The sequence below is a fragment of the Strigops habroptila genome, chromosome W, assembly GCF_004027225.2.
Source record: "Strigops habroptila isolate Jane chromosome W, bStrHab1.2.pri, whole genome shotgun sequence".
In the NCBI taxonomy this organism is placed as follows: domain Eukaryota; kingdom Metazoa; phylum Chordata; class Aves; order Psittaciformes; family Psittacidae; genus Strigops; species Strigops habroptila.
The window spans coordinates 17,433,521-17,461,430 of record NC_044301.2 but is presented as its reverse complement, the minus strand read 5'-3'; the positions used below and the strand labels follow the sequence as shown (position 1 = coordinate 17,461,430).

Here is a 27,910-nt window from a genome sequence, read left to right as displayed (position 1 = left end):
GAAAATAAATATCTCAAAGGCAGGTGCCAGGAGGATGGTGCCAGACTCTTTTCAGTGGTGCCCAGCAACAGGATGAGAAGCAATGGACATAAGCTAAAACACAAGAAATTTCACCTCCACGTGAGGAAGAACTTTATGTTGAGGGTGGCAGAGCACTGGGACAGGCTACCCAGGGCAGGTGTGGAGTCTCCCTCTCTGGAGACATTCAAAACCTGCCTGGACGCATTCCTGTGTAACCTCCTCTAGGTGGCCCTGCCTTGGCAGGGTGGTTGGACTAGATGATCTCCAGAGGTCCATTCCAACCCTAACAATTCTGTGATTCTGTGTGATTCCAACTCTTCAGTACATACATGGGCGTTTACATGGTGTACCTTCACAACCAGGTTCTCCACCTGGACAGCAATATCTTGTCACAATGCAGCAGCCTAGATGGGTTTCCCTCTGTGTTACTCCGCTTCTATTGCTGCAACCACCCCCACATGGCATTTGCCAACATTTCCATTTGTATTTGTACTCCCTGATTCCCATCCATGAGCTGATCCGTAGACTGGAGAGCCAAGGAGTGATCAGCAGGACCCGCTCACCCTTTAATAGCCCCATATGGCCAGTGCAAAAGTCTAATGGAGAGTGGAGACTAACAGTAGACTATCGTGGCCTGAACGAAGTCACACCACCATTGAGTGCTGCCATACCGGACATGCTAGAACTTCAATATGAACTGGAGGCAAAGGCAGCCAAGTGGTATGCCACAACTGATATTGCCAATGCATTTTTCTCAATCCCTTTGGCAGCTGAGTGCAGGCCACAGTTCGCTTTTACTTGGAGGGGCATCCAGTACACTTGGAACCGACTGCCCCAGGGGTGGAAACACAGCCCTACCATCTGCCATGGATTGATCCAGACTGCACTGGAACAGGGGCAAGCTCCAGAACACCTGCAATACATTGATGACATCATCGTGTGGGGTGATACAGTGGAAGAAGTTTTTGAGAAAGGGAGGAAAATAATCCAAATCCTTCTGAATTCTGAATCGTTGTGACATTTCAAGTCAGAGATCCAACACCTGCAATGAGAACAATTAGAAAATGGAATTATCACCCCAAGATAGGGGTGGATTCCCCAGTACTAGACGTATGTAAAATTCAGCTGGACAGGGAACTGGACATTTAGTCTAGGTAATGCTTGCCTAGAAAGGTTGGACCAGATGATCCTTAAGGTCCCTCCCAACCTGGTATTCTACAATACCTGCAATACATTGATGATATCATCATGTGGGGCAATACTGCAGAAAAAGATTTTGAGAAAGGGAAGAAAATAATCCAAATCCTGCTGAAGGCCGGTTTTGCCATAAAACGGAGTAAGGTCAAGGGACCTGCACAGGAGATTCAGTTTTTGGGAATAAAATGCCAAGATGGATGTCGCCACAGATGTGATTAACAAGATAATAGCAATGTCTCCACCAACTAACAAGAAAGAAACACAAGCTTTCTTAGGTGTTGTGGGGTTCTGGAGAATGCACATCCCAAATTACAGTCTGATTGTAAGCCCTCTCTATCACGTGACCCGGAAGAATGATTTCAAATAAGGCCCTGAGCAACAACAAGCCTTTGAACAAATTAAACGAGAAATAGTTCATGCAGTAGCCCTTGGACCAGTCTGGACCAGTCAAGATGTGAAAAATGTGCTCTAAACTGCAACCAGGGAGAATGGTACTACCTGGAGCCTCTGGCAGAAAGCACCCTTGTCTTGTGGAGTCAGGGAAACAGAGGATCTGAGGCCGGCTATACTCCAATTAAAAAAGAGATACTGGCAGCCTCTGAAGGGGTTCAAGCTGCTTTGGAAGTGATTGGCACTGTTGGAAGTAGATGATCTTATGGTCCTTTCCAACCCTAACTATTCTATGATTCCTCCTGGCACCCCAGTTGCCCGTGCTGGGCTGGATGTTCAAAGAGAAGGTCTCCTCTACACATCATGCAACTGATGCTACATGGAGTAAGTGGGCTGCACTAATTACACAACGAGCTCGAATAGGAAACCCCAGTCGTCCAGGAATCTAGAAGTCATCATAGAATGGCCAGAAGGCAAGGATTTCAGAATGCCACCAGAAGAGGAGTTGATGCGTGATGAAGAGGGCCCAATGTATAATAAACTACCAGAAAGTGAAAAGCAATATGCCTTGTTTACTGATGGGTCCTGCCCTATTGTGGGAAAGCATTGGAGATGGAAGGCAGCTGTGTGGAGTCCCCTGGGACAAGTTGCAGAAACTGCTGAAGGAGAGGGTGAATTGAGTCAGTTTGCAGAGGTGAAAGCCATCCAGCTGGCCTTGGACATTGCTGAACGAGAAAAATGGCCAGTACTTTATCTCTCTACTGACTCATGGATGGGGGCAAATGCCCTGTGGGGGTGGTTGCAGCAATGGAAGCAGAGCAACTGGCAATGCAGAGGTAAATCCATCTGGACTGCTGCACTGTGGCAAGATGCGACTCCTTTTGCTCAGGGACCTGGGTGCACTTGGTGGGTAATGCAGGAGGATGGGGAAGCCTAGTGTGTACCTCAGGTGATGTGATTTTGGGCGAGAACAGCCAGTAAATTAGATTGTATGCTGTTGACTGCTATATAACACTTCTATGGAAGCTACATGCCCATTACTGCACTGGGCATCTTGTGGCGCCCGTGTCTTCTGCTCCAAGACTTGCGGGCCTGAACCTGACTCCCTTTTGATCGTCACATTAATGAAGAATGAACTTTGATGAAACTGGACGAGCACAGCAGTGATGAAATCAGACCTGGTTTCAGCAGGCAACAGTCCAACACCACACACCATCTCTCCTGCCCTGAAAGTCTGCTATGATAAGATGGGGCCCAGTCCTGGACTGAATGAACTCAGTGAAATTTTATAGGGATGGTTCATAGACTAAGGGAATGGTATCTGTATTTACATACATATGTCAAGAGACAAAAAAGGTGATGGTATACTGGAAAGTGTGGGATCTGATAATGACGTAAATGGTATGGAATAAGGGGTGGATACTGTCCTGGTTTCCTGTGGAAGAGAGTTAATTTTCTGCCTAGCAGCTGGTACAGTGCCATGTCTTTAGTCTGAGAATAAACCCCCATGGTTTTAGTTGTTTCTATGTAGTGCTTAATCTAAACCAAGAATTTCTTAGTTTCTTATGTTCTGACAGTAACCAGGTGCACAAGAAGCTGGCAGGGAGCACAGCCAGGACAGCTGACCTGAACTAGCCAAAGGAATATTCCATACCTTAGAACATCATGCTCAGTATATAAACTGGGAGAGTTGGCCAGAAGGGGCCGATCACCGCTCAGGGACAGGTTGGGCATTGGTCAGCTGGTGGTAAGCAATTGTATTCTGCTTCACTTGTGTTTTCTGAACTTATTTTTTTTCTGTTTCAGTTACCAGATTTTCTAATTGGAAAGTGAGCCATAAATTTAAATACCTTCATAGTGCTCTTTTTAACTATTCACACAAAGATCCTAGAGAACACAGAAAAGCCTACCCAAAATGTCTTCTTCAGAGCAGTACGCAAATTTCTACAGTCATGTTAACTTTTTCTTCCTGCCGTCCTTTTACAAGAGAAATGTGTATATCACTTAAATTCCTGTGAGTGTTGCAAGCTTGCTTATATTTGCTTATAAGAGGCAAGAAAGATTTATTCGAAACTTCAGTTATATGCTACTTAACCTCTGAAATCAGCACCACAATTAATCCTTAGCAGGGCAAGCACTTTATATCTGTGAAAAAATCTACTCATATGATTAATTCTCTGGAAGTATACTGAAAGCTCCTTCCATTTCCTTACCTCGTAACAGTTCCAGCAATAATCTAGAAAGAGCATTTAAATACAGCAAGGAAACATGCAACACACAGGGAACTAGAGCCAGTTAAAAAGAAAACAGAAGACAGAAAAGGCTTATTTTGCCAATATATTTTCCAGGTTCTTGAAAAAAATTTTGAAAGGTACTTCTTTTGGATATTCCATCAGATTTGAAACTGTACTGCTTCAAAATTTTGTAAACCAAAGTCTAACAAATATTGAATTGTCAACAACTAGAGAATGTAAATACTGAAATTATTTCAGTTGGGAAACAAGAAAAAGTATAAGAAGAATGCGAGTAGAATTTTAAATGCATATACAACTTCTGGCAGGCCAGAAGTATCAGAGTTCTAAAACAGCAAGACTTGCGTGAGTTCTTCACATTTATGGCATGGATGCAGTGAGTACAATGACTATAACCATATCATTTAAGATACTGTCCGGGGTTCAGCTATAGCAGTCATTTTTCTCCTTCTTAGTAGCTGGTGCAGTGCTGTGTTTTTGACTTTCAGCCTGGGAACAACGCTGATAACACCGATGGTTTTAGTTGTTGCTAAGTAATGTTTACTCTGACCAAGGACTTTCTCAGTCTCATGCTCTGCCAGGGAGGAGGGGAAGTCGGGAGGAAGCAGAGACAGGACACCTGACCCAAACTGGCCAAAGTGGTATTCCATACCACAGCACATCACGCCCAGTATATAAACTGGGGGGGGGGGGTTACCCAGAAGGCTAGATCACTGCTCAGGTTGGGCTGGGTATCAGTCAGCAGGTGGTGAGCAATTGTATTCTCTCCCCTTGTTATTTCCCTTATCATTATTATTATTAGTGGTAGTAGTAGTGGTTTTGTATTATACCTTAGTTACTGGACTGCTCTTATCTCAACCGGTGGGAGTTACATTCTTCCGATTCTCCTCCCCATCCCTCCGGGAGTGGGGGGAGGAAGAAGTGGGGGAGTGAGCGAGCGGCTGTGTGGTTCCGAGTTACTGGCTGGGCTTAAACCACGACAGATAAGAATAAAAATTAGAATTCTGTTCAGCATAACATTGGAAAATAAAGTTAAAAAAAGAGCTAAAATTATGATGAGTGAGAATCATACAATGTTGACTTAACCATTACATAGCCATAGAACTTAGAGAAAACATAATAAGGCACACCTAACTGAAAAAGCATTGTGCTCTGCCACACTGCTAAAGCAGATAACACTTGCAAGAAAAACTACAATTGCTTGTTATAAATCTCAGTTCCCAATATCCAAATGATGCAGCTGTTTCAACAGAATTTTGTAGTGGAAATGGCTTTGGACACAGAATAGTCTGAGTTAAGACTAACTCAGATTATCATTCCTTAGCTGCTTTTCATGATTATCTTAACACAAATAAGAACTTCCTGTCACATACATTCAAATAACTATTCTTGTCATTTTCTGCTTAGAAAAGAGCATAAATGCCCATCTTGTATCAGGCTTATCATAGGATTCATATGAATTTTCAGTGAAAAAGGTGACACACTTACATTTTTCCTTACTGCTGTTACTGTTATGTAAAAAGTCCCCATCGGATCGCATTGTAGGAAAATCATCTTCATCATCTTCTACCACTAAATGTGAAAGAGAGTGTGTTACGGGAGTGAGAAAGCTTTCCCAACTCTTTACTGAGCAAGAAAAAATTAAAGAGCATGGTCTAGTGCGAGGTGTCCCTGCCCATGGCAGGGGGGTTGGAACTAGATGATCTTACAGTCCTTTCCAACCCTAACTATTCTATGATTCTATGAAGAGCATCTTCATGTCTAAGCACTGTTTAAGATTTTTTCCTATAACAACAGTCATGACACCACCACCACCACCCCCCCCTTCTTTTTTTTTAACCTGAGACCACTATCGACATTACCATCAGAAACAATCAAGAGACTAACATTTGCTCAGTGCCAAAATTTAGCACTTGATGGTAAGAAGAACATTATTTTGGTGTTACAACTGGATAAGCAGGGAGCCATGACTGAGCAATTATCTACTGTTTTACACTAGAAAGTACTCAAAGTGGAATAGTACTTATCTGTTTTCTCACTATCCAAAGTTTCAGGCTGCCAGAACAAATGTGAAGATGAATATAAACACCTCAAGAGAGTGCCTGAATACAACAAGCTGTGCTCTGGGAAGAACAATTCAGAGATACATAGACATCCATACCTGAGTCTACTAGGACATTATGTGCATACTCAGTGCTCTAGCTGCAGCCAATACATCTCAGGAGCATTCATTACGGCAGAACCTTTGCCTTTTTTAAAGAACATATTGTTCCTATCAAAACTAATATCCTATTATTTCTCAAAATAAAGGTAAGAGATACAGCAGTAAACTAACTTGAATTCATTTTATGGGGTAAGCAATTATTGTTCTATAACATCAAATGCTTAAAAGAACATTACTTTTATACAGTTGACAGCTACAGGTTAATATTTAAGTTAGGCAGATTTTTATGGGAATCCAGCTTCTGAAGTGAAAATAGCTAACACTGTTGATGCAGAAATATCTATGATTAATCCCATTACTAAAGAGTAAATTTAAGATACATATTCTATTTATATGGTATCAAATGGCAGTCAGGTGAAGTTCCCGATGACTGGAAGAAGGGTAATATAATCCCCATTTTCAAGAAGGGGAAGGTGGAAAACCCGGGGAACTACAGACCAGTCAGCCTCACCTCTGTGCCTGGCAAAATCTTGGAACAGTTTCTCCTGGAAAACATGCTAAGGCACATGAAAAACTATGAGGTGGTTGGTGACAGCCAACATGGCTTCACTAAGGGGAAATCCTGCCTGACCAATTTGGTGGCCTTCTCTGATGGAGCCACGGAACTGATGGACAGCGGCAGAGCAGTTGACGTCATCTACCTGGACTTGTGCAAAGCGTTCGACACTGTCCCACACGACATCCTTGTCTCTAAATTGGAGAGACATCAATTTGATAGATGGACCACTTGGTGGATAAAAAACTGGCTCGATGGCTGCACGCAAAGAGTTGTGGTAAATGGCTCGATGTCCAGTTGGAAACGTGTAATGAGTGGTGTCCCTCAGGGATCGGTGTTGGGACCGGTCCTGTTCAACATCTTTGTTGGTGACATGGACAGTGGGATTGAGTGCGCCCTCAGCAAGTTTGCCGACGACACCAAGCTGTGTGGTTCGGCTGACACGCTGGAGGGAAGGGATGCCATCCAGAAGGACCCTGATAGGCTTGTGAGGTGGGCTGATGCCAACCTTATGAAGTTTAACCAAGCCAAGTGTAAGGTCCTACACCTGGGTTCGGGCAATCCCAAGCACAGCTACAGGTTGGGTGGAGAAGAGATTCAGAGCAGCCCTGAGGAGAAGGACTTGGGGGTGTTGGTTGATGAGAAGCTTAACATGAGACGGCAGTGTGTGCTTGCAGCCCAGAAAGCCAACCGTATCCTGGGCTGCATCAAAAGAAGCGTGACCAGCAGGTCAAAGGAGGTGATCCTGCCCCTCTACTCTGCTCTTTTGAGACCTCACTTGGAGTACTGCGTATAGTTCTGGTGTCCTCAACATAAAAAGGACATGGAGCTGTTGGAGCAAGTCCAGAGGAGGGCCACGAGGATGATAAGAGGGCTGGAGCACCTCCCGTATGAAGACAGGCTGAGAAAGTTGGGGCTGTTCAGCCTGGAGAAGAGAAGGCTGCGTGGACACCTCATAGCAGCCTTCCAGTATCTGAAGGGGGTCTATAAGGATGCTGGGGAGGGACTCTTCCTTAGGGACTGTAGTGGTAGGACAAGGGGTAATGGGTTCAAACTTAAACAGGGGAAGTTTAGATTAGATATAAGGAAGAAGTTCTTTACAGTGAGGGTGGTGAAGCACTGGAATGGGTTGCCCAGGGAGGTTGTGGATGCTCCATCCCCGGCGGTGTTCAAGGCCAGGTTGGACAGAGCCTTGGACCACATGGTTTAGGGCAAGGTGTCCCTGCCTATGGCAGGGGGGTTGGAACTAGATGATCTTAAGGTCCTTTCCAACCCTTACGATTCTATGATTCTATGATTCTAAATGCTATAGTAACTATTTCAAGGGCTATTATTGTGTTATAGCAAAAGTCGGTTGGAGAAACTCTCTAAGACTCAATGTGGAGTTTCAGAAAGCAGCATTCTTTATTGCAGCACTGGGCGCAAACATGAAACGTTTCACAAAGGTGAGCGCACCCATTACTTGCTGGCAGAGTATGTGCATCCTAACTAAGCATGCACTTTCTTGCTGAGTGGGGGTCTCTGGTGGTCACCGATAGTCTTCCTCACTGTGTTTACTGGATGACCTCAGTGCTTGTGCACGCTCACAAGGTCCTAGTGCTGAGTTAGCAATGGTATGTCCTTGCTTCTGTTCTCTTCCAGTCTCTGTTATCTTGAAGGCTAGCATCCTTGGTCTTATTTACTGTCTCCCTAGTTGTTATCAGTCCCATCATGTTCCTTCCCCCGTCAGCCAAACATTCCTTTCTCTCTATGTGTTAGCAAGTTAGAACAGTTTGCTGTATGTTACTATGTTAGTTTAAAGCCACACACACTATTGTTAGTTTAAACCTATAATTTAAGCCTACAATTGTGTAAAAAGTTAAATTCTATAGAAATAAGAGTTTTTAATTACAGTTTTACCTTTATCCCTCTGGAGTTCATCTTTGGAAACTGCATCTGCACAGGCATCAAAGTATTTCTGTAAAGTATCAACTTGTCTACACAAGATGTCCCTAAAGGTTTCCATTTCTGCAAGCTTCTCACGTAAGCTATGGCCCTTCTGAAAATGCAAGAGAAAAAAGGCTCAAATGCTTCTACATACTCAGCAATAACTCAATGCAAAAAAAAAAAAAAAAAAAAAAAAAAAATTCTGCAGTTATGAAGAAAAACTTCAAGTACACTACAGACATTTCAGATATCAGCAGCTATAAAATACTGTTAATGTTGGAAAATAAGAAACTGTATAAAAGTGTTTCTTACTCATTTTAACCACTGATCACTGATCTCAATTTTTCCTGCATCTGCTAATTTAGAGCATTCAATAAAAACATGATCTTGCATGCTACCAGGTTTACGCCTATTTGCCTGAAAACAGTCAGTTGTAGTTTAAGATCTTTGTTCTAATCTTTACTCCCCCCCTACTTGTGCTGCTCCTCTTCTGCTCTCCTAAAAGTACAGCCCACCCAAGTTCAAATGTTAAATATTTATACACGTGAAACAAGGAAAGACATCATTTGTCAATCAGTAAAGTCACAGAATCCGCATTTCCTTTCATTTAGAAGCCCTGATATCCTCAAAAATATGCTAGGAAAAGTTAATATATCCTCCTACAGGTTTGATTTTCTTGCCATTTGAAAATGATACCATAGTTTAACATGGACAACTGCACAGAGGCATGAAAAAGCTTCCTGTACAATCTGTTCATCATCACATGCTAATTACTAAAACTTATAATAAACCAAAGATATGGTGGGGTTTTTCTCCTACAATTGTGTGAATAAGTCTTCACATAGCTTATTTCCTTTCCACTTGTGCGTGTTATTTACACACCAATACTAAGAAAACATTAGTCACTAACCTTGAATGAAGAGGTGGATGTTGCAGAGTATCCACTTGCTCCAGAAACAAGAGAGACCATGGAGCCATGGCGTCGTAAACTTGACTCTGATCCATAGCCAGATTCAGTCTAAAAACCAAACCACATACAAAACTAGAGTTCTGAGGCTCTTAGTAAAAGAAATCATGAAAGCAAGTTTAATGTCATCCCCCAAGCAGGGGGCTACTTGGTTCTGAGTTACCGGCTGGGCTCAAACCACAACAGTTCTTTGTGGCACCCAACGTGGGGCACGAAGGGTTGAGATAACGACAGATCTGACCAGAGCGTGTCTAATCATATTTGTGATAAGCATTCATTGTTTCGGATTAATAGTCACTCTTCACAATGTTGCATTATTTGATCTCAGAGTTTCAGCATGTCGTACCTTACTTACAGCCAGTACTTGCTCTTTTAGTGTTTATCGGCTGGGGGGCCTGGGCTAAGGTTCTTGTTTCACTGTACTTCATGGTAATGACTTGTAATACAATAGACTCATTGATCATGAAACTGGTCTGGCTTGCGTTCCCAGTGTGGTCATCACCTCCATACTTTGGGAGGCATATACCAGAATTATTTAGCAATTAAACATTTTTCTTCCTCTTCGGGGGTCAACCTATGAAGAAGGCATTCCCTTACAGCCCCCACTCCCCCACCAGGCTATTTACAGCAGCATTTGAAAGTTCTAAAAGTTCTGAATGGCCTTTGAATACCCTTGAGACCTGCCTGCTGCTTCTGCTGGGGATCAGCATGTTGGCAAACACAGAGCGAGTGTTTAACCAACGGCCATCCCACCCTGAAAATGTCCTATTTCGTCTGATCTCGAAAGTTAAGCAGGGTCGGGCTTGGATCTTGTCTAGGGTTAGATGACGATATAGGAGGACCACCAAGAGATTTTCCCTGAGGCTGGACAGTCATGAGTAGCAGGGTGTGGGGGATAGTATGGGCAAGTATCTAGGCCAGTGGGCCCCTCCAGTGCTTTGGAACTTCACCCCTGAACAAGTGCAACATCCAGAAAAACTAGCAAAATGCTTAAACGAGGTGTGTTGTCATCCTGGTAAATACCAGAGAAGGACAAATCATGGCAAGGTGCTGGGGCTTGGCCTATGCCTACAGAGCCCTGCTCAACACTATCAAGCACCTTCAAAGGTAAAAAGATGTCTCTGGACCTGACAGCAAAACAACAGACAATGCAGTTACTCAAACCCCAACAGCAACAGACAATGCAGCTACTCCAAGCACTGCAGCTATACCAACTCCAGCAACAAGTACAGCAGCTACTCAAACCCTGAGAGCAACAGAAAACGCAGCTGCTGGTGCTACTCAACCCCTAAGCACAAGAGCTGCACCAACCGTGACAACAGATACTGCAGCCACTCCAACCACAGTGATAGACACTGCAGCTAAAACAAACGACCAATCCGTGCCAATATCGGTTGCCCCTGTAAGCAAGGGGAAAAGCAAATGAGAGGCACAAAGGGCAACCCCTGCAGTGAAGAAAGATGAAGACCCAATGCACTTACTACAGGGGACAGCATCTGAACAAGAATTATTAATACGTGAATCAGAGGAAGAAAAAGAAGAGGTGACTTCTCGACCCCGGACCTCAACCGAGCTGCGGAATATGTGAAAAGATTTCACCCGTCTTCCAGGGGAGCACATTGTCACCTGGTTGATCCGATGCTGGGACAATGGGGCCAACGGTCACGAACTGGAAGGTAGGGAAGCCAAGCAGCTGGGATCACTTGCTAAGGAAGGAAGAATTGACAAAGCGATTGCAAGAGAGAAGCGAGCCCTCAGCCTTTGGAGGCAGCTCCTGGCAGCTGTGAAGGAAAGGTTTCCCTACAAGGATGATGTTATGTGTCGCTCAGCCAAGTGGACCACGATAAAGAATGGCATCCAGTCCCTGAGGGAATCAGCCATTCTAGAGATGATCTATCGTAGGCCAGATGCTGGGAATGCACCCGTAGATCCAGATGAAGTCGAATGTACACTACCCATGTGGCGGAAACTTAAATGGAGTGCCCCATCATCATATGCCCACTCATGGGCATCAATGACCTGGAATGACATAGCACCACCAACAGTGGATGAACTGACTTGTCAACTCCGAGAGTTCGAAGACAATCACCCCTTCCATCATTTCAGCTGTGGAAAAACTGTCCCAGGAGTTCAAACAATTGAGAGAAGATCTATCCAGCTCCCCACGTACCCACATCTCAGCTATTAATAGAAGGCGCCCTATTGCCCGAGAGGGAAAACATAGGAGGTACATGCCACGGGCAACCCCATGGTTTTATCTGCAGGATCACAGAGAAGACATGAGAAAGTGGGATGGAAAACCTACCTCAGTTCTGGAAGAACAAGTGCGTGAATTAAAGAGGAAAATAATGGTCAAAGATGATCCTCCCAGGAAAGTTGCTGCTCCAGTCTCTGGTGAGCAGTTTCTCAGATGGAGTGGAAGAGCTGATTTTACTCCAGCTCCTGTGATAAAGAATTCTAACCCCTTTCTACAAGACATAAGTGGACAATCTTGTGATCACTATTAGAGGGGGCCTGCCTCCAGGCAGGTGAAGGAGAGGGACAATCGGGTTTACTGGACTGTGGGGATCAGATGGCCTGGCACATCAGTCCCACAGGAATTTAAGGTTCTAGTAGATACCAGTACACAGTGTACCCTGATGCCATCTAGCTATCCAGGTGTGTAACCCATTTGTATTTCTGGAGTGACAGGAGGATCCCAAAAGTTGACTGTACTGGAGGCTGAAATCACCCTGACTAGGAAGTGGCAAAACCACCCTATTGTGACTGGTCCAGGGGCTCCATGCATCCTTGGCATAGACTATCTCAGGAGAGGGTACTTCAAAGACCCAAAAGGGTATAGATGGGCTTTTGGTATCGCTGCCTTGGAGACAGAGGAAATTAAGCAGCTGTCCACCTTGCCTGGTCTCTCTGAGGATCCTTCTCTTGTGGGGTTCCTGAAGGTCGAAGAACAACAAGTGCCAATTACTGCCACAAAAGTGCACCGGTGGCAATATCACACCAACTGAGACTCCCTGATTCCCATCCATGAGCTGATCCGTAGACTGGAGAGCCAAGGAGTGATCAGCAGGACCTGCTCACCCTTTAATAGCCCCATATGGCCAGTGCAGAAGTCTAATGGAGAGTGGAGACTAACAGTAGACTATCGTGGCGTGAATGAAGTCACATCACCACTGAGTGCTGCCGTACCGGACATGCTAGAACTTCAATATGAACTGGAGTCAAAGGCAGCCAAGTGGGATGCCACAACTGATATTGCCAATGCATTTTTCTGAATCCCTTTGGCAGCAGAATGCAGGCCACAGTTCGCTTTTACTTGGAGGAGCATCCAGTACACTTGGAACCGACTGCCCCAGGGGTGGAAACACAGCCCTACCATCTGCCATAGACTGATCCAGACTGCACTGGAACAGGGGCAAGCTCCAGAACACCTGCAATACATTGATGACATTATCGTGTGGGGTGATACAGTGGAATACTTTTTGAGAAAGCGACGAAAATAATCCAAATCCTGCTGAAGGCCAGTTTTGCCATAAAATGGAGTAAGGTCAAGGAACCTGAACAGGAGATTCAATTTTGGGGAATAAAATGGCAAGATGGATGTCGCCACAGATTTGATTAACAAGATAATAGCAATGTCTCCACCAACTAACAAGAAAGAAATACAAGCTTTCTTAGGTGGTGGGAGGTTCTGGAGATTCCACATCCCAAATTACAGTCTGATTTTAAGCACTCTCTAACACAAGACCTAGAAGAAGACTGATTTCAAATGGGGCCCTGAGCAACAACATGTCTTTGAACAAATTAAACGAGGGAGAGTTCATGCAGTAGCCCTTGGACCAGTCCGGACCGGGCCAGATAAGAAAAATGTGCTCTACACCACAGGCAAAGAGAATGGTCCTACCTGGAGCCTCTGGCAGAAAGCTCCAGGGGAGACTCGAGGTCGACCCCTCGGCTTTTGGATTCCGGGATACAGAGGATCCGAGGCCAGCCATACACCCACTGAAAAAGAGATACTAACAGCCTATGAAGGGGTTCAAGCTGCTTCAGAAGTGATTGGCACTGATGCACAGCTCCTCCTGGCACCCCGGTTGCCTGTGCTGGGCTGGATGTTCAAAGGCAGAGACTCATCTATAAATCATTCAACCGATGCTACATGGAGTAAGTGGGCCACACTAATTACATAACGAGCTCGATTAGGAAATCCCAGTCGTCCAGGAACTCTAGAAGTCATCATGGACTGGCCAGAAGCAAACATTTTGGGATGTTACCAGAGGAGAAGGTGATGCATGCTGAAGAGGCCAAAATGTAAAATAAACTGTGAGAAAGTGAGGAGCAATATGCCTTGTTTACTGATGGGTCCTGCCCTATTGTGGGAAAACATTGGAGATGGAAGGCAGCTGTGTGGAGTCCCCTGGGACAAGTTGCAGAAACTGCTGAAGGAGAGGGTGAATCAAGTCAGTTTGCAGAGGTGAAAGCCATCCAGCTGGCCTTGGACATTGCTGAACAAAGAAAAATGGCCAGTACTTTATCTCTCTACTGACTCATGGATGGTGGCAAATGCCCTGTGGGGGTGGTTGCAGCAATGGAAGCAGAGCAACTGGCAACGCAGAAGTAAACCCATCTGGGCTGCTGCAATTCGGCAAGATATCATTCCCCGGGTGCAGAACCTGGTGGTGAAGGTACGCCACGTAGATGTTCATGTACCCAAGAGTCTGGCCACTGAGGAACACCAGAACAACCAACAAGTGGATAAAGCTGCTAAGACTTAAGTGGCTCAGATGGACTTAGATTGGCAACATAAGGGTTAATTATTTTTAGCCCAGTGGGCCCATGACACCTCAGGCCATCAAGGCAGAGATGCAACATCTAGATGGGCTCGTGATGGAGGGGTGGACTTAACAATGGACACTATTGCCCAGGTTATTCAGGAACGTGAAACATGTGCTGCAATTAAGCAAGCCAAACAGATAAAGCCTCTCTGGTATGGAGGACGATGGCTGAAGTACAAATATGGGGAGGCCTGGCAGATTGACTATATCACACTCCCACCAACCCACCAAGGCAAGCGCCATGTGCTTACCATGGTGGAAGCAACCACCGGATGGCTGGAAACATATTCTGTGTCCCACGCCACTGCCCGGAACACTATCCTGGGCCTTGAGACACAAATCTTGTGGCGACACGGCACCCCAGAGAGAATTGAGTCAGACAATGGGACTCATTTCCGGAACAACCTTATGGACACTTGGGCCAAAGAGCATGGCATTGAGTGGGTATATCACATCCCCTACCATGCACCAGCCTCTGGGAAAATCAAACGGTACAATGGGCTGTTAAAAACTACCCTGAGAGCAATGGGTGTCGGGACTTTCAAAATTGGGATGCACATTTACCAAAAGCTAGCTGGTTGGTCAACACTAGGGGATCTGCCAACAGGGCTGGCCCAGCCCAATCAGAACATTTACATACCGTAGAGGGGGATAAAGTTCCTGTGGTGCACATAAAGAATTTGTTGGGGAAGATAGTCTGGGTTATTCCTGCTTCAGGTAAAGGCAAACCCACTCGTGGGGTTGCTTTTGCTCAGGGACCTGGATATACTTGGTGGGTAATGCGGGAAGATGGGGAAGTTCAATGTGTACCTCAAGGGGATTTCATTTTGGGGGAAAACAGCCAATGAACTCAATTGTATGCTGTTACCTGCTCTATAACACTTTGATAGCCCACCAGCTAGGTACCTTCAGGTCATCAGCAACTGACCCTGACTTCCCTCCGATCATCACCACAACAAAGAATGAACTTTGAGGAAACCAAATGAGCTCAGCAGTGACTAGATGAGCTCGGCCGTGTCATCAGCAGGCAACAACCCAACACGACACACCATCCCTCCTGCCCTGAAAGACTGTTACAAGAGATGGAGCCTGACATCATGGACTGGATGAATTCAGCAGCTTTATAGGGATTGGTCCATGGACTAAGGAATGATAGCTCTCTGTGAGGGGGGGGGGTGTGTATGTGTGTATATATATATATGGGTGTGTATACATATGAGACAAAAGTCATGGTATATTGTCGTGGTTTGAGCCCAGCCAGTAACTCAGAACCACACAGCCGCTCGCTCACTCCCCCCCTTCCTCCCCCCACTCCCGGAGGGATGGGGAGGAGAATCGGAAGAATGTAACTCCCACAGGTTGAGATAAGAACAGTCCCACAACTAAGGTATAATACAAAACCACTACTGCTACCACCAGTGATAATAATGATTAGCGAAATAACAAGGGGAGAGGATACAACAATTGCTCACCACCCGCCGACCGATACCGAGCCCGACCCGAGCAGTGATCTGGGCCTTCCGGGTAACTCCCCCCGGTTTATATACTGGGCATGACGTGCTGTGGTATGGAATACCCCTTTGGCTAGTTTGGGTCAGGTGTCCCGTCTCTGCTTCCTCCCGGCTTCCCCTCCTCCCCGGCAAAGCATGAGACTGAGAAAGTCCTTGGTTGGAATAAACATTACTTAGCAACAACTAAAAACATCGGTGTTATCAGTGTTGTTCCCAGGCTGAAAGTTAAAAAAACACAGCACTGCACCAGCTACTAAGAAGGAGAAAAATGACTGCTATAGCTGAACCCAGGACATATATTTTAAAATATGCGACCTGAGCATGACGTGAATGGTGTGGAATAAGAGGTGGATACTGTCCTGGGTTCAGCTGTAGCAGTCATTTTTCTCCTTCTTAGTAGCTGGTGCAGTGCTGTGTTTTTGACTTTCGGCCTTGGAACAACGCTGCTAACACTGATGTTTTTAGTTGTTGCTAAGTAATGTTTACTCCGATCCAGGACTTTCTCGGTCTCATGCTCTGCCAGGGAGGAGGGGAAGCCGGGAGGAAGCAGAGACAGGACACCTGACCCAAAGTAGCCAAAGGGGTATTCCATCCCACAGCACGTCATGCCCACTATGTAAACTGGGGGGAGTTACCCATAAAGCCCAGATCACCGCTTGGTCAGTGGGTGGTGAGCAATTGTATTCTCTCCCCTTGTTATTTCCCTTATCATTATTATTATTAGTGGTAGTAGTAGTGGTTTTATATTATACCTTAGTTACTGGACTGTTCTTATCTCAACCAGTGGGAGTTACATTCTTTCGATTCTCCTCCCCATCCCCTCCGGGAGCAGAGGGAGGAAGAAGCAGGGGAGTGAGCAAGCAGCTGCGTGGTTCTGAGTTACCGGCTGGGCCTAAACCACAACATGGGGGGAATTACCCAGAAGGCTCAGATCACTGCTCAGGTCGGGCTGAGTATCAGTCGGCAGATGGTGAGCAATTGTATTGTGCATCACTTGCGGGTTGGGATTTTTTTGCTCCCCCCCCTTCCCTCCAATTTCCCCTTTTTGTTTTATATTCTCTCCCCATTTTATTTTCCTTATCATTATTTTTAGCTGTAGTGGTAGTAATATTATATTGTACTGTACTTTAGTTATTAAACTGTTCTCATCTCAACCCATGGGGTTTACATTCTTTTGATTCTCCTCCCCATCCTGCCCAGGGTGGTGGGGGTGTGAGCAAACAGCTGCCTGGTGCTGAGTTACCAGCTGGGTTTAAACCTCAACACCAATACTTCAAGAAGCTCAAGGTAAAAATATGTACTACTAAGATATCTATTTCACTTTGTTTTCCTGTAACACCAATGAATTATTCTACAAGGAATTAAGGGATATCTCTAGATCAGCTGCTCCTGTCCATATGGGCAATTTTAACTTTCCAGACATCAACTGGAAACATCATACAGCAGACACAACCAGGTCCAGCAAATTACTGAAGCGCATTAAAGGTAACTTCTTGATGCAGGTACTAAGGGAGCCAATTAGGAAAGCTGCCCTCCTCAATTTGTTGCTTGTAAAACAAGAAGGAACTCATGGGTCAAGTGGTGGGTGATTGGTGGCTGTGTTAGTCACAGTGAACATGAAGTAGCTGAACTTCAAATTATTGACAATAGGGGTAAAAAAAAAAAAAAAACAACCCACAAAAAACCAACCAAAAAACAAACAAACAAACAAAAAACCAAAACAAAACAAAAAAACCCCATGCCAGCAAAACTTTGACCCTGGATATGAGGAGAGCAGAATTCAGGCTAGTTAATAAGGTCCCCTAGATAATCTGCATACAGTTCTGGTGTCCTCAACATAAAAAGGACATGGAGCTGTTGGAGCGAGTCCAGAGGAGGGCCACGAGGATGATAAGAGGGCTGGAGCACCTCCCATATGAAGACAGGCTGAGAAAGTTGGGGCTGTTCAGCCTGGAGAAGAGAAGGCTGCGTGGACACCTCATAGCAGCCTTCCAGTATCTGAAGGGGGCCTATAAGGATGCTGGGGAGGGACTCTTCCTTAGGGACTGTAGTGGTAGGACAAGGGGTAATGGGTTCAAACTTAAACAGGGGAAGTTTAGATTAGATATAAGGAAGAAGTTCTTTACTGTGAGGGTGGTGAAGCACTGGAATGGGTTGCCCAGGGAGGTTGTGGATGCTCCATCCCTGGCGGTGTTCAAGGCCGGGTTGGACAGAGCCTTGGACCACATGGTTTAGTGCAAGGTGTCCCTGCCTATGGCAGGGGGGTTGGAACTAGATGATCTTAAGGTCCTTTCCAACCCTTACTATTCTATGATGGTATTGGAGTCCGGGAATGCTGGTCAATTTTTAAGAGCCATCTATTAATAGCATGGAAGCAGGCAATTCCAAAGTGCCACAAGTCAAGCAAGCAGGGAAGAAGGCCAGCTTGGCCAAGCAGGAATCTTCTTCTAGAACTTAGGAGGAAAAGCAAAGTGTATGGACATTGGAAGCAAGGACAAGTGACATGAGAGGACTATAGAGATGCTGTTTGCCACTGTAGGGAGAAGATTTCTGTGGCCAAAGCTCAATTAGAGTTCAAGCTGGCCAGTGTTGTGAAGGACAACAAAAAGGGCTTTTTTAAAATATGTCAGCAGCAAAAGGAGGATCAGAGATAATATTGGTCTGCTACTTGATGAGGTCAGTCACCTCACAAATAGGGATGCAGACAAATCAGAAACATTCAATGCCGCCTTTGCTTCTAACACTGGTGATGTGCCCTGGGACCCCTGGAGCCCTGTGTTGGAAGGCCGTGACTGGGAGGGAATGATAAACTCCCAGCTGACCCTGAACTTGAGACTTGATGCACATAAAAATACGTGGCCCGATGGGATTTATTATGGGGTACTGAAAGAACTGGCTGATGTTATTGCAGGACCTCTCCATTATTTTTTCTGGAGAGGTCCCAGTCAACTGGAAGCTAGCAATGACTAGAAGCTAGCAAATATTGTCCCAATTTTCAAGAAGGGTTAGAAGGAAGCCCCTGATAATTACAGGCCTGTCAGTTTCACTTCAGTTCCTGGTAAAATTATAGAGAATATTTATTCTGGAAGTTACTGAAAAACATTTGAGAGACAAGGCAGTCGTTGGTCACAGGCAGCACAGGTTCACAAGGGGAAAGTCCTACTTAACCAACTTAATTTCCTTTTATGACAAGGTCACCCATCTAGTTGGCCAAGAGAAGCCAGTAGATGTGTGTGGATTTTTTGTTTGGGTTTTTTTTTTATTTTAGCAAAGCTTTTGTTACTGTCTTTCATAGTATACTTCTGGACAAAATGTCCAGCACACAACTAGATAAGTCCATTATACGTTGTGTGAACAATTGGCTGATGAGTCAAAGAGTTATAGTAAATGGGGTCACATCGGGCTGGCAGACAGCTACCAGTGGGGTTCTCTAGAGCTCAATTTTAGGGCTCCATGCTCTTTAATGTTTTTATAAATGATCTGGATGCAGAAGTCAAATGTACATTAAGTTTGCCAATGATACCAAACTGGGGGGAGCTGTGGACTCCCTCAGGGGTAGAGCTGGACAAGGAGCAGGGAGTTGGACTCAATGATCCTGATGGGTTCCTTCCAACTCAAGTTGTTATTCTGATTCTACCTGTATAACCCAGATGTAGAAGTTTCATTGTGCTAGGTATTGTAGTTAAACTCAACACTTTGAAGGAATGCCTATCCTGTTTCTGAAAACATAACATGCTTTGTGTGCTACATACTTTAAAAATACCTGACCTTTAAGCCCTTTAGGTAAAATGACAGTAAGAGTTCATTGGATAAGGCATAGATCAGGAAAGCTAAACCAAAATAGTGATGAACAGTAGGGCCTTAAAAGACAAGGAAACAAAAGCCAGTAATCAGATACAATAAAAGCAGCCAAGTGATGAAAGAGATAAGCCTTAAAAACAGAATCATAACCTAGGAGAGTAGACTCTAAGACTAACAAGTTTAACATCTAGGACATCTAGATAAGAATTAATTCAATAATCAGCAACAGAGGATGGCCAAAACCATTACGAAGTCACTCAAACATAACACAAGTTTTTTCTTTTGTGAGCTAGAGAGCTCAAGAAAGGTTCACAGTTGCTAGCTCCCAGTTCTCTAAACTTTTACATATGAAGGATATGTCAATCAATTCCTTTGGAACATATTTAACACACAGCTTCAATCTTGCAGCTTTTATCTGTCATAAATACCTTGAATACATTAATGACTGTATAGTGAAGCTTACAACTCTCCACAGGCACCACCAGATCTAATGAGTGAGTGAGAGAGGAAATCAGAAGGGAAAAAAAAAAAAACCAAAAACCAAAAAAACAAAAACAAAGCAAGCAAAACACACAAAAAAAACAAAAAAAAAAAACCACAAAAAAAACCCACCACAAAAAACCCAAAGCAAACATACCTTGTGCTGTTCTATTGCATCTACCCACTGTTGTCTGTGGTCTGGGTCCTGAGCTCGGAGATACCAAACACTATCATTTACACTAATATCAAATCTGCATTCATCAAAGTCATGGGGCTGTGAATGAAGAGAGGGTAAAAATATCTAAAATTATCAACATGATCAATAACATCTTACACTCTAAAATACTGTAATTAGAAAACCTGATTGATATTGCCTTGAATTCATCCCAGATTCTAAACTCCAGTTAATGTAGCTGTCAAATAATGAACATACACTTTCACAATGAAAAATACCAGTCTTCTGAAACAGGAATGACTGTTTAGCACATTCTTATCAAACAAAACTGTCACAAAAAAGTTCCACACAAACATTGACCAAACTTTCATACTTCCAAAGGAATCCTTTAGCAAAATAAATAGTGGATACAGCCAGCAATATATACCTTTTTAAAAATAAAATTTCAAAGCAGGAAAGAGAAATTTAGGTTATTGCTATCAATATTGATGTCCATTGGTTCACAGTTATTAACAAAACAATACTATATACTGCTATGAGGATAACTGCAGCTTACAATACACCAGTGTTATACACCATAATAACATATATAAGCCAAGTGAAGACAAACATGCTCGCCTAATTCAGCAGTACAAAACTATGTATCCCTAAAGCTTTGACATACCAGTTTTCATTAAGGTTTTTCTGTGATGGCAAGAAGTCATTCTTTTAATACAAGATTAAGAAAGATTTAGTATAGCTGCACATTGATTTTGCCCACAGCTAAATGTGCAAACCTGTTCAGCTGCTGAATAATTGATATTTCACTATATTCTTGAATTTCTAAGTTCTGGTCATATTTAAGCCATATTCCATGAAACTTCTAATGCCAATTTTCACATTCATCCTACTAGAACACCAGATTTACTTTTCTGTGGGCTGAATTATCACAGCCATAAGACCTCATAAGAGAACTATATTGATAAAAGAGCCATTTTACAATGAAAGCAAATATTATGTACTGCCTGTTTTATTTCCTCTGATAGAACTTGTATTGAGCTTGCATGGCAATGCTTTGGCAGCAGGTGAGCTACAGGGGTGGCTTCTGCGAGAAGCTGCTAGAAGCTTCCCCCATGTCTGACAGAATCAATGCTAGACAGCTCCAAGACAGACCCACTGCTGGCCAAGGCTGAGCAAATTGGTGACAATGGTAGCGCCTCTGTGATAATATATTTAAGGGGGAAAAGCTATTATGCAAGAACAACAGCAGCCAGAGAGGAGTGAGAATATGTAAGAGAAAAATTCTTCAGACACCAAAGGCAGTGAAGGAGGAGGAAGAGAAGGTGCTACAGGTGCCAGAGCAGAGATTCCCCTGCAATCCATGAAGACCATAGTGAGGCAGGCTGTCCCCCTGCAGCCCCTGGAGGTCCACAGTGTATCAGATATCCACCTGCGGCCCATAGAGGACCCCACACTGGAGAAGGTGGATGCCTGAAGGAGGCTGTGAGCCTGTGGGAAGACTGCGGTGGAGTAGGGGTCAGGTGTCCTGTCTCTGCTCCCTCCCAGCTTCTTGTGCCCCTCCTCACTGCAGAGCATGAGAGTGAAAAGTCCTTGATCAGGGTAAGCACTATTTAGCAACAACTAAAACATTGGTGTTTTATCAGCGATGTTCTCAGACTAAAGCCAAAACACAGCACTGCACCAGCTGCTATGAAGAAAGTTAACTCTACCCCAGCCAAAACCAGGACAATTGGTTATATAAATATTTTGTGTAATTGGGAATTTTCACCTTTTATTAGACAATCTTTGCAATAAGCAGTAAATGCTCTTAAATTTGAAGTGCTGTGTTTTGATAATGGTCCTCTATGAAAACCCTCAGACTCAATTCAAATATTAGTCCATTTATACCTTGGTATTGTGCATTAATTTTGATAGAGAGGTAACATTAAGACAACAAAATTAAGTTTCAAAACAAGGATACTTATCAGCAGTTCACTGGAAAAAAAAAAAGAAATAAAAACAAAACAAAACAAAGTTAATCACGGAGTGGTTCTGAGATTAAAATACTGTAATTTGTTACTCTTGCTGTAAAACACATCCTTAGAAGTGGCATTTTAAAAACTGTTTTATAGGCATAGGGTGATGGGACTGTGGAACTTGATAACCCTGGGCTGAAATTCTCAGACTAAAGTCGAAAACACGGCACTGCACCAGCTACTAAGGAGGAGAAAAATAACTGCTACAGCTGAACCAAGGACAGCAATGAAAGAAAACTCACACAGTAAAGGAAGACGAAGACTCAGCGACATCTGAATGAGAGAAATTAGTAAAGGAATCAGAAGAAGAAGTAGTAACTTATTGATCCCTAACCTCAACTGAGCTGCGGAATATGTGAAAAGATTTCACCCGTCTTCCAGGGGAGCACATGGTCACCTGGTTGCTCCAATGCTGGGACAATGGGGCCGACGGTCACGAACTGGAAGGTAGGGAAGCCAAGCAGCTGGGATCACTTCCTAGGGAAGGGGGAACTGCCAAAGAGCCCTCAGCCTTTGGAGGCGGCTCCTGGCAGCTATGAATGAAAGGTTTCCATACAAGGATGATGTTATGTGTCGCTCAGCCAAGTGGACCACGATAAAGAATGGCATCCAGTCCCTGAGGGAATCAGCCATTCTAGAGATGATCTATCGTAGGCCAGATGCTGGGAATGCACCCGTAGATCCAGATGAAGTCGAATGTACACTACCTATGTGGCGGAAACTTACATGGAGTGCCCCATCATCATAAACCCACTCATTGGTATCAATGACCTGGAGCGAGGTAGCACCACCAACAGTCAATGAACTGACTCGTCAACTCCGAGAGTTTGAAGACAATCTCACCCCTTCCATCATTTCAGCTGTGGAAAAACTGTCCCAGGAGATGAAACGATTGAAAGACGATTTACCCGATCTATCCAGCTCCTGACATGTGCAGAACCATAACTCAGCTATTAACAGAAGGTGCTCAAGAGGGAAGATAGAGGACGTACCCACCACAGGGGACCCTATAGTTTTACCTGCAGGATCAGGAAGAAGACATGAGGAAGTGGGATGGAAAACCTACCTCAGTTCTGGAGGAACAGGTGAGTGAATTAAAGAGGAAAACAATGGTCAAAGATGATCCTCCCATGAAAGTTGCTGCTCCAGTCTCTGGTGAGCAGTTTCCCAGATGGAGTGGAAGAGCTGATTTTACTCCAGCTCCTGTGATAAGGAATTCTAACCCCTTTCTACAAGACATAAGTGGAGAATTTTATGATCACTATTAGAGGGGCCCTGCCTCCATCCAGGTGGAGGAGAGGGACAATCGGGTTTACTGGACTGTGTGGATCAGATGGCCTCCGACATCAGTCCCACAGCAGTATAAGGCTAGTATAGCTGCCTTGGAGATGGAGAAAATTAAGCAGCTGTCCACCTTGCCTGGTCTCTCTGAGGATCCTTCTCTTGTGGGGTTGATAAAGGTCAAAGAACAAGTGCCAATTACTACCACAAAAGTGCACCAGCAGCAATATCGCACCAACCAAGACTCCCCAATTCCCATCCATGAGCTGATCCGCAGACTGGAAAGCCAAGGAGTGATCAGCAGGACCTGCTCACCCTTTAATAGCCCCATATGGCCAGTGCGAAAGTCTAATGGAGAGTGGAGACTAACAGTAGACTATTGTGGCCTGAATGAATCATAGAATAGTTAGGGTTGGAAAAGACCTTAACATCATCTAGTTCCAACCCCTCTGCCACGGGCAGGGACACGTCACACTAAACCCTGTCGCCCCAGGCTCTGTCCAACCTGGCCTTGAACAATGCCAGGGATGGAGCATTTACCACTTCCTTGGGCAACCCATTCCAGTGCCTCACCACCCTCACTGTAAAGAACTTCCTTCTTATATCTAACCTAAACTTCCCCTGTTTAAGTTTAAACCCATTACCCCTTGTCCTGTCTCTACAGTCCCTAATGAAGTCTCTCTCCCCAGCATCCTTATAGGCCCCTTTCCCTACTGGAAGGCTGCTATGAGGTCTCCACGCAGCCTTCTCTTCTCCAGGCTGAACAGCCCCAACTCTCTCAGCCTGTCTTCATACGGGAGGTGCTCCAGCCCCCTTATCATCCTCATGACCCTCCTCTGGACTTCCTCCAACAGCTCCGTGTCCTTTTTATGTTGAGGACACCAGAACTATACGCAGTACTCCAAGTGAGGTCTCACAAGAGCAGAGTAGAGGGGCAGGATCACCTCCTTTGACCTGCTGGTCAAACTTCTTTTGATGCAGCCCAGGATACGGTTGGCTTTCTGGGCTGCAAGCGCACACTGCCGGCTCATGTTCAGTTTCTCACCAACCAACACCCCCAAGTCTTTCTCCAACCAACCTGTAGCTGTGCCTGGGATTGCCCCAACCCAGGTGTAGGACACTGCACTTGGTTTGGTTCAATTTCATGAAGTTGGCATCGGCCCACCTCACAAGCGTGTCCAGGTCTCTCTGGATGGCACCCCTTCCCTCCAGAGTATCAACTGAACCACACAGCTTGGTGTTATCGGCAAACTTGCTGAGGGCACATCAATCCCACTGTCCATGTCGCTGACAAAGATGTTGAACAGGATCAGTCCTAGCATCGATCCCTGAAGGACACCACTTGTTACTGGTTTCCAACTGGACATTGAGCCATTGACCACAACTCTGTGTGTGCAGCCATCCAGCCAATTCTTTATCCACCGAGTGGTCCATCCATCAAATTGATGTCTCTCCAATTTAGATGAGGGACAGTGTCAAATGCTTTGCACAAGTCCAGATATACGATGTCAACTGCTTTGCCCCATCCATCAGTTCTGTAGCCCCATCATCAAAGGCCACCAAATTGCCAGACAGGATTTGCCCTTAGTGAAGCCATGTTGGCTGTCACCAACCACCTCATTGTTTTTCATGTGCCTTAGCATGCTTTCCAGGAAAATCTGCTCCTTGATCCTGCCCGGCTCTGCAGAGGGATCAATGGGCTGTGGTCAGTGGCATAACGTTTAACAAGGCAAAGTGCCAGGTCCTGCATTTGGGCCACAACAACCCCCCATGCAACACTACAGGCTTGGGGAAGAGTGGCTGGAAAGCTGCTCCGCAGAAAAGGACCTTGGGATGCTGATTGACAGCCAGCTGAATATGAGCTAGATTGTGCCCAGGCAGCCAAGGCGGCCAGCAGCATCCTGGCCTGTATCAGAAATAGTGTGGCCAGCAGGGCCAGGGCAGCAATTGTCCCCCTGAAGCGTGGCCTCACCAGTGCCCAGTACAAATCCTGCGTTCAGTTCCAGGCCCCTCGCTACAAAAGAAACATTGAGGTGCTGGAGTGGGTCCAGAGAAGGGCAACAAAGCTGATGAAGGGCCTGGAGCACAAGTCTGATAAGAAGCAGCTGAGGGAACCAGGGTTGTTTAGTCTGGAGAAGAGAATGCTCAGGGGGGACCTTATCGCTCTCTACAACTACCTGAAAGGAGGATGGAGCAAGGAAGTGGCTGATCTCTTTTCCCAAGTAAAGAGTGATAGGACTTGAGGAAGTGGCCTCAAGCCATGCCAGGGAGGTTTAGACTGGATATTAGGAAAAATTTCCTCACCGAAAGGGTAGTCAGGCATTGAAACAGGATGCCTAAGGCAGTGGTAGAATCACCATCCCTGAAAGCGTTTAAAGACCGTGTAGATGAGGCCCTTAGTGACATGGTTTAGTGGTGGACTTGACAGTCCTGAGGTAAAAGGTTGGACTTGATGATCTTAGAGTTCTTTTCCAACCTAGTTGATTCCATGAAAGCATTATTGCAAACAAGTAAGCGAGACCACTTCACGTCAACCAGAACAGTGATTGATCCTTTTAGGTCACAAAACATGGGATATCTAATCATTCTAACATTTGTTTATTACTATATTAAAAAGAAAAAACTCTCTCATAATGTCATTTACGTGTATAGAAAAATCTTATCAAGAAAATAGGCTTAAAAATATGAAAGCCTGTTAAGCGTTTTTACATTCTTTGCTACTACCCACATTTTTTACTTCAGATCTTACATTAGGATATTTGCCTTTCAAAATGTAACGAATACTGCCTTTTCTTTTAATAATTATCTTGCGTTTTTCAAACCTTGGCTGAATTAGAAGCCCACTGCACCCATGAAAGCAGAAGCACACTAAGCAGAATTTAATATTAGCTTGCTAACATGCTATGCAAACTTTAAAGTTAGCTTGCTTTAATCCATTGCAAAGAAACCCTCTCATCTGAGAATCACCTTTTTATGTCTGGAACAAGCATATATTGTATGTTTTACTTTTAAACTTGAAACCCACAGTTCTCATGAATGAGCCTGGTAAATCTGCACAGCCAGTAGAGACATTCAGATGCAGGAGTGATCATATAAAAATAATTTTATTAATTTCTGTGTGGAATTAACTATCCTATAGTCTTATACTACACAATTTGTTAATGAATATTTTACCCAGTTATTTTCCTGTTAACAATGTGGAATTACTATGTAATATGAAGTCATGCTATATTGGTTTACATGCAAACACACCTCTGACCTGCTATTCCCAACTCCCCACTGAAAAAAAAAATAAAATTATTTGCAATAGCAAAACTTAAATACAACAAATGTGCACTGGAAATATCAGCTAAACTTTGAAATGGCACTGTGTTAGTAGAAAAAAAATGAGGGCAGGACTGAAATAGTTGTAAAACAGCATGTGCATACAGCCACTGCCTGAAGTGATCTACTACTGACTGTGAATACCCTATGTAAAAGCTCCATGGATTAGTGAAAGGGTATTAACAGATTTAGGTACATACTGTGAGAAATGAGGATATAACAATGGGCCTGTCTTGTTTGAACACAGTCTGAAGAACTCTAAACTTTATTAAAAGTCATAACTTGTGTTTAATACTAACTGTCAGTTAATGACTCCAGGACATGAGATACTGGAAAAGTAAGCATGCATGTTGTCACCTTGGTGGGAATTAAACCAGAAATCCGAGTCCCCTGCAGAAAAATGCAAATGATGCTTCTCAGGTGTCCATTAGGAGCAAAATATTTGCAATATTCACCAACATCATAAATTAGCCATGGGAAAAAAGAAATAATAAGAATTCTAACTATCTGGAAAAAAACATCAGCTTCCATTTGATATGAAATCACCGAGTTAAACTCATTAGGAATCCCACCATACACAGGAAGAAGTTATTAATCAGGCAGTAAGCAAGGCAACTTCATACCAACTTTAGAGAATGCAGAAACCCTATGTATCATTTTTTTAGTTTTAACAGGACAGACAAAATACAGGAACAGGAATCACATACAATGCTGCACCCCTAAAATCACTATTTGTGTATTGATTAGCTGTATTTTTGTGATGTCATACTATGTACTGCAATATGCCATGAAAGATCCAAAAGCTGTACATACAACAATAATCCACTACAGATTTCACAAGAAAACCATAAGGCAACACCCAGACAGGATACTCTACCCTAATAGCAAAGCCATACTTTGGCAGCAGTACTACTGAGCTGTCAGAGTACAGCACTCTGGGTTCAGACTCACAGCAATGGGAATGGAGAATTCCCATCCTATCAAAGTAGAGGAGCTGCAGCTAGAGCAGAGGCCTGCC

At 44.3% G+C, this 27,910-nt stretch overlaps 1 protein-coding gene across 9 annotated transcripts in view; it reads right to left on the bottom strand.

Moving 5' to 3' along the window:
- LOC115619067 (ceramide transfer protein) overlaps window positions 1-27,910 on the bottom strand; it is a 93,701-nt gene that overhangs the window by 50,960 nt on the left and 14,831 nt on the right. For 7 of the 9 annotated variants that reach the window (XM_030511089.1, XM_030511082.1, XM_030511085.1 and 4 more), the window contains 4 exons: window positions 20,255-20,371; window positions 9,417-9,524; window positions 8,480-8,618; window positions 5,349-5,432 (listed from right to left, as the gene is read on the bottom strand). In XM_030511089.1, coding sequence (XP_030366949.1) covers window positions 5,349-5,432; window positions 8,480-8,618; window positions 9,417-9,524; window positions 20,255-20,371 — 448 coding nt within the window. The remainder of the gene's footprint in view (window positions 1-5,348; window positions 5,433-8,479; window positions 8,619-9,416; window positions 9,525-20,254; window positions 20,372-27,910) is intronic. The other 2 variants (XM_030511084.1, XM_030511088.1) reach the window with 2 other exon arrangements.